At 38.8% G+C, this 17,001-nt stretch overlaps 1 protein-coding gene across 1 annotated transcript in view; it reads right to left on the reverse strand.

Moving 5' to 3' along the window:
* engl (endoglin, like) overlaps window positions 1-17,001 on the reverse strand; it is a 61,651-nt gene that overhangs the window by 22,911 nt on the left and 21,739 nt on the right. The window contains exons 7-10 of the mRNA XM_061885380.1: window positions 14,097-14,289; window positions 11,728-11,885; window positions 11,480-11,635; window positions 1,881-1,943 (exon numbers count right to left, since the gene is read on the reverse strand). Of these exons, the coding sequence (XP_061741364.1) occupies window positions 1,881-1,943; window positions 11,480-11,635; window positions 11,728-11,885; window positions 14,097-14,289 (570 nt within the window). The remainder of the gene's footprint in view (window positions 1-1,880; window positions 1,944-11,479; window positions 11,636-11,727; window positions 11,886-14,096; window positions 14,290-17,001) is intronic.

Genomic DNA, 17,001 nt, shown 5'->3' on the forward strand with positions numbered 1-17,001 from the left:
TACAAGACAATATTGAAAAAAAAGACAAAAAATTGGGAAAATATATGTGATGATGAGGGAAAATTAGAGTAAATAAGGGAAAATGACAGTAAATAAGGTAAAAAGTGGAACATTTGCAAAAACAAGTGAGTGTGATTGAAATGTTTAAAAGGAAAACAAGATAAATGACGGAGTATTAGAAGCATTTTGGAAATAAATTGAAAACATGGGAAAATGGTGAAAATAAAAAGACATACAGGACGAAGACAGAAAATAAGGAACATTACAGAAAATAACGGATAAGGAAACATTTGGGAAAATACTGGAATATAAGGGAATTTTGGGGTGAATAAAGAAACAGAAAATGAGTAAAATGTAGGGAAATAAGAAAACATTTAGTAAAATTAAAGAAAAGGATGGGAAATAGGGAAAATAATGGGAAATAAGACAACATTGACAACAAATTTAAAATGACGGAAAATTGGCAATAATTAGGAAGATATTTGTGACGATGAGGGAAAATTAGAGTAAATAAGGGAAAATGACAGTGAATAAGGTCAATTAGTGGAAAATATGCAAAAACAAGTGAGTGTGATTGAAATGTATAAAAGGAAAAATGACCGGATATTAGAAAAATCTTGGAAATGAATGGAAAACATGGGAAAATGGAGAAAATAATCAGAAATAAAGGACAATGACGGAAAATAAGGAACATTACAGAAAATAAGGACACATTTGGGAAAATGACAGATGATAAGGAAAACTTTGGGAAAATATTGGAATATAAGGGAATCTTGGGGAAAATTAAAAAAACAGAAAATGAGTAAAATGTGGGGAAATTAGAAAACATTTGGTAAAATTAAAGAAAAGGATGGGAACTAGGGAAATAATGGGAAATAAGACAATTTTGACAAAAAACACAGAAAATTGGCAAGAATTTTGAAAATATATGTGATGATGAGGGAAAATTAGAGTAAATAAGGTAAAATGGTGGAACAATTTAAACAATGGGGGAAATAATGGAAAATGGGAGAACATGTTGGAAAATAAGAAAATTGTAGTGATGTAACATTTTAGAAAATTAGGGAAAAAGAGGAAATGAGAGAAAAGAGGGGAAGATGAGAGAATGTAAACTAGAAGCAGGAAGAGACTCTACATGAAATATGGAGGTAAACCTTGAAGAAAATGTGCTCTCACATGAGCTCATTTGCACAAGTGAACTTCTGGACATCTGCTCAGTGTCATTTTGTGTAGAATACATTTGAATCGATGAAAAATTAGCAAAAACGAGTGAGTGGGGTGGGAATGTATAAGAGGAAATCAGGGAAAATTAGTTGAAAATGACAGGAAAAAAAGATAAATAAAATGGCAGAAATTGAGGAAAAATTAGGGAAAATTACAGAAAATAAGGCCAAATTAGGGAAAATACTGGAACATTTTGGGAGGATAAGGAAAAAAACAGAACTTATTAGAACATTTGTGGAAAAATAAGAAAAAATGAGGGTAAATAAAGGGGAAAAAAACGTGAAATAGTGAAAATAATGGAAAATAAGCTAAAATTGAAAATTACAGAATATTGGCAAAAATAAGGAAAAAATATATGCGATGATGAGAGAAAATTAGAGTAAACAAGGGAAAATGACGGCATTTAAGGTAAAATAATGGAAAATTGGGAAAATGGGGGGGAAATAACATAAAATAAGGGAAATTTAGGGTAGATGATGGGAATTTTTTTTTAAATAAAAGACATTGGAATAACAAAGAAAATTGAAAGTGATGTAAAATTTTCAAAAATGAGGAAAAAAGAGGAAATAAGAGAAAAGAGGGGAAGATGAGAGAATGTAAAGAAGGAGCAGGAAGAGACTGTGCATGAAATATGGAAGCAAGGAATGTGCTCTCACATGTATGCCAAGTGAACTTCTGGGGTCAGTGTCGTTGTGTGGCAGCTCTCTCCATAACAACACCTGCACACATCGTACATGTATGTCACATGACCAGACACAATACATGTATGTCACATGACCAGACCCTATATATGTATGTCACATGACCAGACACAATACATGCATGTCACATGACCAGACCCTATACATGTATATCACATGACCAGACACAATACATGCATGTCACATGACCAGACCCTATACATGTATATCACATGACCAGACCCTATACATGTATATCACATGACCAGACACAATGCATTCATGTCACATGACCAGACCCTATACATGTATATCACATGACCAGACACAATGCATTCATGTCACATGACCAGACACAATACATTCATGTCACATGACCAGACACAATACATGTATGTCACATGACCAGACCCAAAACCAGTGAAGTTGGCACAATGTGTAAATGGTAAATAAAAATGGAAAACAATGATTTGCACATTCTTTTCAACTTATATGCAATTGAATAGACTGCAAAGACGAGATATTTAACGTTCGATCTGGAAAACTTTGTTATTTTTGGCTCTAAGCTCATTTGGAATTTGATGCCTGCAACAGGTTTCAAAAAAGCTGGCACAAGTCATTCACAAACAAGGATGAAGCGAGGGTCATCATTTTGTCAACAAATGCGTGAGCAAATTTTCCAAGAGTTTAAGAACAACATCTCTCAACCAGGAATTTAGGGATTTCACCATCTACGCTCCCTAATATCATCAAAAGGTTTGGAGAATCTGGAGAAATCACTGCACATAAGCGATTATATTACAGACCTTCGATCCTTCAGGCGTTACTGCATCAAAAAGCGACATCAGTGTGTAAAGGATATCACCACATGGGCTCAGGAACACTTCAGAAAACCACAGTCAGTAACTACGGTTGGTCACTACAACTGTAAGTGCAAGTTAAAACTCTTGCTATGCAAAGCGGAACCCATTTATCAACAACACCCAGAAACGCTGCCGGCTTCACTGGGCCTGATCTCATCTAAGATGGACTGATGCAAAGTGGAAAAGTGTTCTGTGGTCTAACGAGTCCACATTTCAAATTGTTTTTGAAAACTGTGGACGTCCTGTCCTCCGGACCAAATAGAAAAAGAACCATCCAGATTGTTTTAGTCGCAAAGTTCAAAAGCCAGCATCTGTGATGGTATGGGGGTGTATTAGTGGCCAAGGCATGGGTAACTTACACATCTGTGAAGGCACCATTAATGCTGAAAGGGACATACAGGTTTTGGAGCAACATATGTTGCCATCCAAGCAACGTTATCATGGACACCCCTGCTTATTTCAGCAAGACAATGCCAAGCCACGTGGTAATACTTGCCAACCCTCCCGAAATTCAGCGCCTCTCCCGAAAACCTCCCGGGACAAATTTTCTCACGATAATCTCCCGAAATTCAGGCGGTGCTGAAGGCCACGCCCCCTCCATCTCCATGCAGACCTGAGTGAGGACAGCCTACTTTCACGTCCGCTTTCCCACAATATAAACAGCGTGTCTGCCCAGTGACTTTATAACTGTAGAATGATCTAAGGCGAGTTCTTGGTTTATCTTATGTGGGTTTATTGTTAGGCAGTTTCATTAGCGTCCTCCCAGCACGGTAACAACACACAACAACAGCAGTCACGTTTTCGTCTACCGTAAAGCAGATCGTCTGCCGTAAACGGCAATGTTGTGACACTCTTAAACAGGACAATACTGCCATCTACTATATATGCACCACAACACCTTCAGGCAACATCAACCCTTTACTAATACCCTCCTCCATTCACATCCCATCTCCCCGGATTGTAAATAACCTAATGTAAATAATCTTTCTTTTCTTTCTTTTCTTAGTTTATTTTGAACATGACATACATCCAACATTATACCTCAGTTAATTTCATCATTTCGCAATACACAATACATTTTGTCCGAAAAGGAGTTGGAAGACGCAAAGCTTATTTAATCCTACCCCTTTTCCACTTCAGAGCGCCCACAATATATACATTCATTCACTGATCTTCTTTACAGCAAAATATCAAAATAGCAAAATGACATCTTTGAGTGAGTAACACAGCAGTTTTCTAACATGTACTTAATTATTTCAGTCATTATTAACATACAAAGATGAAGAATATCTTATTTTCAATAAGTTTGAAAGTGTTTCTCATAATACTTCTTCTTTGTACTTTGTAAGCACTATTAATTTAAACATCCTCTTAAACTGGGTCATAGCAGTACAATGTTTAACTTCTTTATTTAATCCATCCATCCATCCATCCATCATCTTCCGCTTATCCGAGGTCGGGTCGCGGGGGCAACAGCCTAAGCAGGGAAACCCAGACTTCCCTCTCCCCAGCCACTTCGTCTAGCTCTTCCCGGGGGATCCCGAGGCGTTCCCAGGCCAGCCGGGAGACATAGTCTTCCCAACGTGTCCTGGGTCTTCCCCGTGGCCTCCTACCGGTTGGACGTGCCCTAAACACCTCCCTAGGGAGGCGTTCGGGTGGCATCCTGACCAGATGCCCGAACCACCTCATCTGGCTCCTCTCGATGTGAAGGAGCAGCGGCTTTACTTTGAGTTCCTCCCGGATGGCAGAGCTTCTCACCCTATCTCTAAGGGAGAGCCCCGCCACACGGCGGAGGAAACTCATTTCGGCCGCTTGTACCCGTGATCTTATCCTTTCGGTCATGACCCAAAGCTCATGACCATAGGTGAGGATGGGAACGTAGATCGACCGGTAAATTGAGAGCTTTGCCTTCCGGCTCAGCTCCTTCTTCACCACAACGGACCGGTACAACGTCCGCATTACTGAAGACGCCGCACCGATCCGCCTGTCGATCTCACGATCCACTCTTCCCTCACTCGTGAACAAGACTCCTAGGTACTTGAACTCCTCCACTTGGGGCAGGGTCTCCTCCCCAACCCGGAGATGGCACTCCACCCTTTTCCGGGCGAGAACCATGGACTCGGACTTGGAGGTGCTGATTCTCATTCCGGTCGCTTCACACTCGGCTGCGAACCGATCCAGCGAGAGCTGAAGATCCCGGTCAGATGAAGCCATCAGGACCACATCATCTGCAAAAAGCAGAGACCTAATCCTGCGGTTACCAAACCGGAACCCCTCAACGCCTTGACTGCACCTTGAAATTCTGTCCATAAAAGTTATGAACAGAATGGGTGACAAAGGACAGCCTTGGCGGAGTCCAACCCTCACTGGAAAAGTGTTCGACTTACTGCCGGCAATGCGGACCAAGCTCTGGCACTGATCGTACAGGGAACGGACCGCCACAATCAGACAGTCCGATACCCCATACTCTCTGAGCACTCCCCACAGGACTTCCCGAGGGACACGGTCGAATGCCTTCTCCAAGTCCACAAAGCACATGTAGACTGGTTGGGCAAACTCCCATGCACCCTCAAGAACCCTGCCGAGAGTATAGAGCTGGTCCACAGTTCCACGACCAGGACGAAAACCACACTGTTCCTCCTGAATCCGAGGTTCGACTATCCGACGTAGCCTCCTCTCCAGTACACCTGAATAAACCTTACCGGGAAGGCTGAGGAGTGTGATCCCACGATAGTTGGAACACACCCTCCGGTCCCCCTTCTTAAAGAGAGGAACCACCACCCCGGTCTGCCAATCCAGAGGTACCGCCCCCGATGTCCACGCGATGCTGCAAAGTCTTGTCAACCAAGACAGCCCCACAGCATCCAGAGCCTTAAGGAACTCCGGGCGGATCTCGTCCACCCCTGGGGCCTTGCCACCGAGGAGCTTTTTAACTACCTCAGCGACCTCAGCCCCAGAAATAGGAGAGTCCACCACAGATTCCCCAGGCACTGCTTCCTCATAGGAAGACGTGTTGGTGGGATTGAGGAGGTCTTCGAAGTATTCCTTCCACCTATCCACAACATCCGCAGTCGAGGTCAGCAGAACACCATCCGCACCATACACGGTGTTGATAGTGCACTGTTTCCCCTTCCTGAGGCGGCGGACGGTGGTCCAGAATCGCTTCGAAGCCGTCCGGAAGTCGTTTTCCATGGCTTCCCCGAACTCTTCCCATGTCCGAGTTTTTGCCTCCGCGACCGCTGAAGCTGCACACCGCTTGGCCTGTCGGTACCTGTCCACTGCCTCCGGAGTCCTATGAGCCAAAAGGACCCGATAGGACTCCTTCTTCAGCTTGACGGCATCCCTCACCGCTGGTGTCCACCAAGGGGTTTTAGGATTGCCGCCCCGACAGGCACCAACTACCTTGCGGCCACAGCTCCGATCTGCCGCCTCGACAATAGAGGTGCGGAACATGGTCCACTCGGACTCAATGTCCAGCACCTCCCTCGTGACATGTTCAAAGTTCTTCCGGAGGTGGGAATTGAAACTTTGTCTGACAGGAGACTCTGCCAGACGTTCCCAGCAGACCCTCACAATGCGTTTGGGCCTCCCAGGTCTGTCCGGCATCCTCCCCCACCATCGCAGCCAACTCACCACCAGGTGGTGATCGGTGGAAAGCTCCGCCCCTCTCCTCACCCGAGTGTCCAAAACATGAGGCCGCAAATCCGATGACACAACTACAAAGTCGATCATGGAACTGCGGCCTAGGGTGTCCTGGTGCCAAGTGCACATATGGACACCCTTATGTTTGAACATGGTGTTTGTTATGGACAAACTGTGACGAGCACAAAAGTCCAATAACAAAACACCACTCGGGCTCAGATCCGGGCGGCCATTCTTCCCAATCACGCCTCTCCAGGTTTCACTGTCGTTGCCAACGTGAGCGTTGAAGTCTCCCAGTAGGACAAGGGAATCACCCGGGGGAGCACTTTCCAGTACTCCCTCGAGCGTTCCCAAAAAGGGTGGGTACTCTGAACTGCTGTTTGGTGCATAAGCACAAACAACAGTCAGGACCCGTCCCCCCACCCGAAGGCGGAGGGAGGCTACCCTTTCGTCCACCGGGTTGAACTCCAACGTACAGGCTTTGAGCCGGGGGGAAACAAGAATTGCCACCCCAGCCCGTCGCCTCTCACTGCCGGCAACGCCAGAGTGGAAGAGGGTCCAATCCCTCTCGAGAGAAGTGGTTCCAGAGCCCTTGCTGTGCGTCGAAGTGAGTCCGACTATATCCAGCCGGAATTTCTCGACTTCGCGCACTAGCTCAGGCTCTTTCCCCCCCAGTGACGTGACGTTCCACGTCCCAAAAGCTAGCATCTGTAGCCGAGGATCGGACCGCCAAGTGCCCTGCCTTCGGCTGTCGCCCAGCTCACAATGCACCCGACCTCTATGGCCCCTGCTATGGGTGGTGAGCCCATTGGAGGGGTGACCCACGTTGCCTCTTCGGGCTGTGCCCGGCCGGGCCCCATGGGAACAGGCCCGGCCACCAGGCGCTCGCCATCGTGCCCCACCTCCGGGCCTGGCTCCAGAGGGGGGCCCCGGTGACCCGCGTCCGGGCGAGGGAAATCTGGGTCCATGATGTTTCTTCTTCATAAAGGTCTTCGAGCTGCTCTTTGTCTGATCCCTCACCTAGAACCTGTTTGCCTTGGGAGACCCTACCAGGGGGCTTTATGCCCCCGGACAACATAGCTCCTAGGATCATTGGGACACGCAAACTCCTCTACCACGATAAGGTTGCAGCTCAGAGAGGAGTTATTATTTAATCCATTCCATAATTTAATTCCACATACTGATATGCTAAACGTTTTAAGTGTTGTACGGGCATACAAATGTTTTAAGTTAGATTTTCCTCTAAGGTTATATTTCTCCTCTTTAGTTGAGAAGAATTGTTGTACATTCTTTGGTTATAATTTACTTTGTACATCAATTTAGCTGTTTGCAATTTTATCAAGTCATCGATCTTTAATATTTTTGACTCAATAAATAAAGGGTTTGTATGTTCTCTATATCCAACATTGTGTATTATTCTAATCGATCTTTTTTGTAACACAGTTAACGAATGTAGCGAACATTTGTAGTTGTTTCCCCATATTTCTGCACAATAACTCAGATATGGTAACACTAGCAAGCAGTAAAGAATATAAAGTGATTTTTGGCCCAGGACGTATTTTGCTTTATTCATTATTGAAATATTTTTTGCCACCTTATGTTGTATATTTTGTATATGAGATTTCCAGTTCATTTTATCATCTATTAATACTCCCAAAAATCTGGTTTCTTTTACCCTTTTGATATCTATTCCATCTATTTGTATTCGTGTCTGATGCTCTTTTCTACTGTTACCAAATAGCATTATTTTAGTTTTACTGAGATTCAAGGATAGCCTGTTTTTATCAAACCATTTTTTTAATTTATTAATTTCTTCCGTTATTATTTGTATTATCTTCTGTGTGTTCTCTCCTGAACAGAAAGCAGTTGTGTCGTCTGCAAACAAAACTAACTTCAAGTCTTTTGTAACTTTGCAAATATCGTTTATATAAAGATTGAACAATCTTGGTCCCAGTATTGATCCCTGGGGTACACCACAAGATATATCCAATCGTGTTGAACTGTTTTCACCCATCTTCACATATTGCTTCCTGTTGGTTAAATAACTTCTTATCCAGCTCAAGACCAAACCTCTGATGCCATAACGTTCTAGTTTTTGAATTAAAATATCATGATTAATTGTGTCAAATGCTTTTGTTAAACCCATGAATACTGCGGCTGCACATTCCTTACAGTCTATTGCATTGGTAATTTCCTCTGTTATTTTGATTAATGCTATTGAAGTTGAGATATTTGCTCTAAATCCAAAGTGGTTCTCCGCGAGCGTCCCACTTTTATTGATGAATGTATCTAATCTACTATTGAAAAGTTTTTCTATGATTTTGGAGAATTGTGGAAGTAATGAAACTGGTCTGTAGTTAGTGAACTGGTGTGTGTCTCCCTTCTTATGAATTGGTACAACTTTTGCAATTTTCATTTTGTCAGGGAATTTGCTGGTTAAAAATGATACGTTACTAATATATGTAAGAGGTTTTGTCAAATGTATTTCTAATGTATATACTTGTTCTTATGCTATGTGAACTCACTATGTTCTCTGCTGGCTGTACATATCCTACTAAATAAGACCTATACTGTTTCGATGTCCATTTCTCTGTTGATACAATTGTTGATGACTGAAGTACTGATATCAACCAAAGCTCCTCATCCCACCCCCTGGATTGTAAATAATGTAAATAATTCAATGTATATACTATGATGATTAACTTGTGTGATGACTGTATTATGCTGATAGTATATATTTGTACCATGAATTGATTAACGTGGACCCCGACTTAAAAAAGTTGAAAAACTTATTGGGGTGTTACCATTTAGTGGTCAATTGTACGGAATATGTACTGAACTGTGCAATCTACTAATAAAAGTTTCAATCAATCAATCAATCAAGCATATGTGACAATAACATCTACGGCTTTTAGAGAGTGCAGTGCACAATTGCGCACACAACAGCTGTGAATATACTCCTCCCCTCTTACCCACACCTCCCGCCCCAACACGCCCCCCACCTCCCGAAATCAGAGGTCTCAAGGTTGGCAAGTATGCACGTGTTACAACAGCGTGGCTTCATAGTAAAAGAGTGCGGGTACTAGACTGGCCTGCATGTAGTCCAGACCTGTCTCCCATTGAAAATGTGTGGCGCATTATGAAGCCTAAAATACTACAACGGAGACCCCGGACTTTTGAACAACTTAAGCTGTACATCAAGCAGGAATGGGAAAGAATTCCGCTTCAAAAATAGGTCTCCTCAGTTCCCAATTGTTTACGGAGTGTCGTTAAAAGGAAAGGCCATGTAACACTGTGGTAAAAATGCCCCTGTGACAATGTTTTTGTAATGTGTTGCTGCCATGAAATTCTAAGTTAATGATTATTTTCCAGAAAAAATAAAATTTCTCAATTGGAACATTAAATATCTTGTCTTTGCAGTTAATTCAATTGAATATAATTTGAAAAGGATTTGCAAATCATTGTATTCTCTTTTTATTTACCATTTACACAAAGTGCCAACTTCTCTAGTTTTGGCTTTCGTACTTCGTACTTTTGTTCATTCCAAATGATCATCAAAGGTTGTTTTATTTCTGGACACATTTCAGATGTATTTAAATGTTTGATCTTCTACAAAACACCCAGCATCAAGTGTTGGAATTGGGGGTTGAATCAACAAAAAATGATTGCTGGGCGCGGCCATAACGGCTGCTCACTGCTCCCCTCACCTCCCAGGGGGCGGTCAAAAGTGATGGGTCAAATGCAGAGGGCAATTTCACCACACCTAGTGTGTGTGTGACAATCATTGGTAAAAAAACAAACTATGAATTGTGTTCTAGAAAGTTCTTTCCCTGTCCGGTAGCACCTCTCTTCTCTTACTTTTGCTACGGTTTGGTTTACGATAGGGACATTCCCATCAGGGTTTTATGATGATTTCGATACCAACCATCCATGAGTGAGATCGTCCGATATCGGTCACAAGCATTAACTGTCATTTAAAAAAATTAAATACATTTTTATTTTTCTTTTAACGGATTACGAATCGTTCCAATAAAGAATCGCAATTCATTCGAAAATTGCCACAGCGGTACTCAGTTGTAATTCACGTTCCTACCACTAGTGGCAATATCAAACTAACAGAAGAAGCCTTAAGCGCGTTTCTTCAGCGCAAAAATGATGACTACAATGTTGAAGGGACTCCTGACAGTTTAGTTAAACATATTCATCCTTCATTTAGTTTATTTATTTTTCTCTCAGTTTTTTTCGAGTCTTTTCTTATGCAGTATATTTGGTTAGTACTTATTTTTCTATCAGCCTGACCTAAGCCTAATTTTTACGTGTCATTTGAATACAACTGCACTAATAACTAATAAATACATGGGGCTATATTATTTGTCACGGTTATAAAGTGCCGCTTAGATATAATTATTGAATATGTGTGTTTATACCAAGAGTAAGATTATTAATTGGGTGTTAATATTTGAGTGGGCCCCGGGCCCCTCTGTAACGGAAAAGTTGGGCCCCGAGGTCCGAAAGGTTAACAACACCTGATTTAATTCAGTCTTTCGTCAGCACAGATAGGGGCGGGGCCTATTTTTGGGCCGCCAAAAAAATAAAAGGTTCTTAGTGGTACGCTGTTGTAATACACTTTTCCCCCGCTTGTGGCAGTAATGACAATATATAACAAAACAGAAGAAGTCTGGAGCTAAAGTCATAGAGTAGTTTCCTAAGCGCAAGAATTATGACTAAAGTGGTGAAGCTATTATTGACAGTCTAGTTCAACATATTAATTAAATTTATTTATTTTAGCACAACATATTTTTATGTTCATGTATTCATTTATTTTTTTAGTCCATTTGTGAGCAGTATATTTGGTTAGTACTTATTTGTCTAATCAGCCTGACCTAAGTCTAAGAATTGCATGTTAAATAAATAACAATACATGGTTTAATATCATTTGACAAGGTTGTAATTACATTGAAATCTATGGGCCCCGGACCCTCCATGGTGGGAAGGTTGGAGCCCCGAGGTCAAAAAAGGTGAAGAACCCCTGATCTAATCCACGTCTATATGAGCTTGTGTAGACCTCACCTTGTTTTTGTACTGCACCCCTTTGGTGCGCCCCAGGAACTGTCCCTCGGTCCCACAGGAAATGACCGGGAACACCAACAGGAAGTGACTCCCGTTGGACTGGGCCTGGCACCTTGGGTCCCGCAGAGTCACGGCAGAAACTGGCACGGAAAAACTCTGAACACAAGAAGATTGTAGTCAGCACCATGAGTTGGATTATCATCATGGACTGGCGAGTACTCTATGCCGGGATAGTGCGCCACAAAGACCTGCAGGCTGTGGCGGTCCAGGGCCACGCTCAGGCGTCCGTCCTCGCACTGTACCGTCAAACTCTCCGGGCCTACTCCTGATCCGGGGCCCCCATGGAGCCATTCTCTTAGGCGACGTTCCTCCGCCCATTTAGGTCGCTTAGCAACCGCTCTCACAGCTGCAAGTGTCACAGAATTGTCATTTTATTCTCAACTCTTTGCCTTTGCTGCCACCTGCTAGTCACCTGTGCACCGGAAGTTGCAAATAGGCAGAAAAAAATGTCACACAATATTCCATGATTTGTTTTACTTTACAAGACAAAATTATTTAATTTCACGAGGTTAATATCAAATATATGACGGAAAAAAAAAAAATAAAAAAAAAAATAAAATATATATATATATATATATATATATATATATATATATATATATATATATATATATATATATTTTTTTTTTTTTTTAAGTTGCAATACTGGGAAAAAAAGTTTTCATGCAATATTTTTTCTACTTTACAAGACAGAATTATGTAATTTCACAAGGTTAAAGTCAAATATATGATGAAAAAATATGTATATTTTTTTTAAGTTGCAATATTGTGGAAAAAAAAGTTTTTATACAATAATTTTTCACAAAGTAAAAATCAAATATATTATGAAAAATATACTTTTAAAAAAAAAAGTTGCAATATTGTGAAAATACGTTGTCATAAAAGATTTTTTAGGAATATTCTGAAATAATTTTTTTTTACTTTACAAGACACACATTATGTAATTTCACAAGGTTAAAGTCAAATATATGATGAAAAAATTTGTTTTTTGTGTGTTTTTTTTAAAGTTGCAATATTGTGGAAAAAAGTTTTCACACAATCATTTTTAGAAATATTCTGATAATGTTTTTCTACTTTACAAGACAAAAGGATGTAATTTCACAAGGTTAAGGTTAACGTCAAATATATGATGAAAAAAAAAGTTTTGGTGTGTATTTTGAAAAAAAGTTGCAATATTGTGTAAAAAAGTTTTCTTACAAGAATTTTTAGGAATACTTTGATAAATTGTTTCTACTACACAAGACACAATTATGTAATTTCACATGGTAAAAGTGAAATATATGATGACAAAAATACCCTTTTTTTTAAACTTGCAATAATCTGAAAAAAAGTTATCATACAATAATTTTTAGGAATATCCTGATACTTTTTTTCTACTTTACAAGACAAAATTATGTAATTTCACAAGGATAAAGTCAAATATATGATGAAAAATACTTTTTTTTCGTGTTTTTTTGAAGTTGCAATATTGTGGAAAAAACAAGTTTTTATACAATATTTTTTCACAAAGTAAAAATCAAAAATATTATGAAAAATATACCTAATTTGAATTTTTTTTTTAAAGTAGCGATACTGTCAAAAAAATGTGTCAAACAAGATTTTTTAGGAATATTCTGATAATTGTTTTCTACTTAACAAGACACACTTATATAATTTCACAAGGTTAAAGTCAAATATTATGAAAAAAACTTTTTTTTTTTTTTTTAAGTTGCAATATTGTAGATTAAAAGTTTTCACACAATAATTTTTAGGACTATTTTGATACTTTTTTCCTATTTTACAATTCGAAATTATGTAAATTCACAAGGTTAAAGTCAAATTCATTATGAAAAAAATACTTTTATTAACGTTTTTGTTTTTAGTTGCAATAGTGTAAAAAAATGTTTTCATACAATAATTTTTAAGAATATTCTGATACTTTTTTCTACTTTACAAGACACAATGTCGTAAGTTTAAAAGGTTAAAGTCAAATATATTATGAAAAAATGTTTTTTTTTTATAAAGTTGCAATATTATAAAAAAATGTTTTCATACAAGAATTTTTAGGAGTATTCTGTTAATTTCTTTCTACTTAACAATATATAATTATGTGATTTCACGAGGTTAAAGTCAAATATATGATGAAAATACATTTTTATTTTATTTTTATTTAAAAAAAGTTTCAATATTATGAAAAATAGTTTTAATTACAATCATTTTTATAATAGAAAATGTGAAAATAATAAAGGAAAAAACAGAAAATAAGGAAAAATTGGGGGAAATACTGGAACATAAGTGGAATTCTGGTAAAATAATGAAAATAATAGAAAATGTGGGGAGATAAGAAAAAATAAGGGAAAAGTAAGGAAAAAGATTGGGAATAGGTAAAATAAGGCAAAATTGACCAAAATTTAAAAATGACAAAAAATGGGCGAAAATTAGGAAAAACACATGTGATCAGAGAAAATTAGAGTAAATAAGGAAAATGATGACAAATAAGGTCACGTCACGGAAAATGAAGGATGCTGTATCTTCAAACCTAGAAGAAGATCTGCCCCTAGGACTAAACAGTTCTGACCTGGTCCTGTTCCAGACAGCTGGACCACAAAGCGATTGGCCTGGTCGGCCTCGGTGTATGAGGTCACGTTGTTGTAGCCGCTGGCGTTGGCCCACACCAGGAGGTCCGTTATGGAGGACAGATGGGGGACGAGGGTGGTGGACAGAGTGAGGTGGTCCTCAGAGGGGTGGGGCGGGGACACGCTGTTGGAGGACTGATGGAAGACACACAATCAGGCATCAGGTTTGCTTTTTGATGACAGAAGTGATTCAAATCATGTTTTCAAGAAATAACTATACTAATCCATCCATCCATCCAACTTCTTCTGCTTATTTGAGGTCGGGTCGCGGGGGCAGCAGCCTAAGTAGGGAAGCCCAGACTTTCCTCTCCCCAGCCACTTTGTCCAGCTTTTCCCGGGAGATCCCAAAGGGATCCCCAACGTGTCCTGGGTCTTCCCCGTGGCAAATAAAGTTGAAATAAAATAAGATTTTTTTATTTTCTTGGAGACATTTTCGTAGTTTTAGTTTCACTTCGAGCTCATCGGTCAAAACACTGCAAGTGACAAATTAGCAGGATTTCATACAATAAATCTACTGCCCTCAGAAATACTGTAAATATGTCATCATTATGGACTGTATTCTCGGCACTGCAAATCGCTATTTTTTTCCCCACATTTTGAACCCTGTGGCATGGAAAACGGTGCAGCTAATTTATGGATTTTTTTTCGCTAACAGCCATAAGGTTTTGTCTTCAACAAATAGTTTTCATAGAACACCAACAGAGAGACAGAAAAGGTGGGTTGTTGTTTGGGCTGTGGTGCCATCTTTTGGACGGGTTCATTCACTGCAAGTGCTGTAGGTTTAAAATGTAATTCCTGTTTTGTACCTTGAGCCGAAGATAAAACTTTCCAGCGCATTTGAAACAGACATGGTCACACATATCCTAATACAACACGATTTATAGTTATTTAAAAAAAATTAAAAAATCCATTCACCATAAAAAAAAGTCAGAATTACAACTATTAATTAAATTAAATCCATCACTAAGCAGACAATAACAATGCAAAACACTCTCTCCACATTTTAGCTGCCTTACATACTCTTAATATACAATTATATTGATCTAATATACTGATATAATATGAACACCTATATACATCTACACACACACACACACACACACATATATATATATATATATATATATATATATATATATATATATATATATATATATATATATATATATATATATACATACACATATATATATATATACACACACATTGATTGATATGTATATATATATGTATACATATACACACACACACATACACATATATATGTATATATATATTTGTATGTTTGCATGTATATAAGTATATGTATGTATGTATGTACATATATCCATCCATTTTCTACCGCTTATTCCCTTTCAGGGTCGCGGGGGGCGCTGGCGCCTATCTCAGCTACAATCGGGCGGAAGGCGGGGTACACCCTGGACAAGTCGCCACCTCCTCGCAGGGCCAACACAGATAGACAGACAACATTCACACTCACATTCACACACTAGGGCCAATTTAGTGTTGCCAATCAACCTATCCCCAGGTGCATGTCTTTGGAAGTGGGAGGAAGCCATATATATATATATAATATAATAATAATGATAAATTAGATTTATATCGCGCTTTTCTATTGTTATATACTCAAAGCGCTCACAGAGAAGTGGGAACCCATCATTCATTCACACCTGGTGGTGGTAAGCTACATCTGTAGCCACAGCTGCCCTGGGGTAGACTGACGGAAGCGTGGCTGCCAGTTTGCGCCTACGGCCCCTCCGACCACCACCAATCATACATTCATCATTCATTCACCAGTGTGAGCGGCACTGGGGGCAAAGGGTGAAGTGTCCTGCTCAAGGACACAACGGCAGCGACTTTGATGTCAATAGGTGGGAAGCGAACCTGCAACCCTCAGGTTTCTGGCACGGCCGCTCTACTCACTACGCCATGCCGCCCCCACTTCATATATATATATATATATATATATATATATATATATATATGTATATATATGTATATATATATATATATATATATATATATATATATATATATATATATATATATATATATATATATATATATACATATATATATATGTATATATATATATATATATATATATATATATATATATATATGTATATATATATATATATATATATATATATATATATATATATGTATATATATATATATATATATATATACATATATATATATGTATATATATATATATATATATATATATGTATATATATATATATATATATATGTATATATATATATATATGTATATATATATATATATGTATATATATATATATGTATATATATATATATATATATGTATATATATATATATATATATATGTATATATATATATATATATATATATATATATATATATATATATATATATATATATGTATGTTAGTTGGTTGGTACATATGGAGGATTGGTGTACACACAAAAAAATGTATGTCATAAAAAAAAGTTTTTTTCCCGCCTCAAGATGGAGGAATATAACCATCTTGATTATGCTGATGGAGAAGTTTAACTTTAACTTAAGTTAGGCCTGTTTGCCTTTCAAAGCCACAATGTGAGTCTTAGCGTCAGTTGGCCACTAGATGGTGGCACTGTCGGCTCACTTCCCGCCTCCTTTACGAACAAACATTTGTTCACGCTTTCATTGATTAATGGAACACTTTCTTCATGAAAAGTTTAACATGCTAATATTATTTTTATTTGTTTGCTAGATTATCATGCTAAATTTAGCATGCTAACATTTTTCTAGCCTATTTAGCTTATTCTGAATGTTTAAACCTAAAAATCATGATCTTTGTCATCAAGGAAGTATGCTA

The sequence above is a fragment of the Nerophis ophidion genome, linkage group LG23 (genome assembly GCF_033978795.1).
Source record: "Nerophis ophidion isolate RoL-2023_Sa linkage group LG23, RoL_Noph_v1.0, whole genome shotgun sequence".
NCBI lineage: Eukaryota > Metazoa > Chordata > Actinopteri > Syngnathiformes > Syngnathidae > Nerophis > Nerophis ophidion.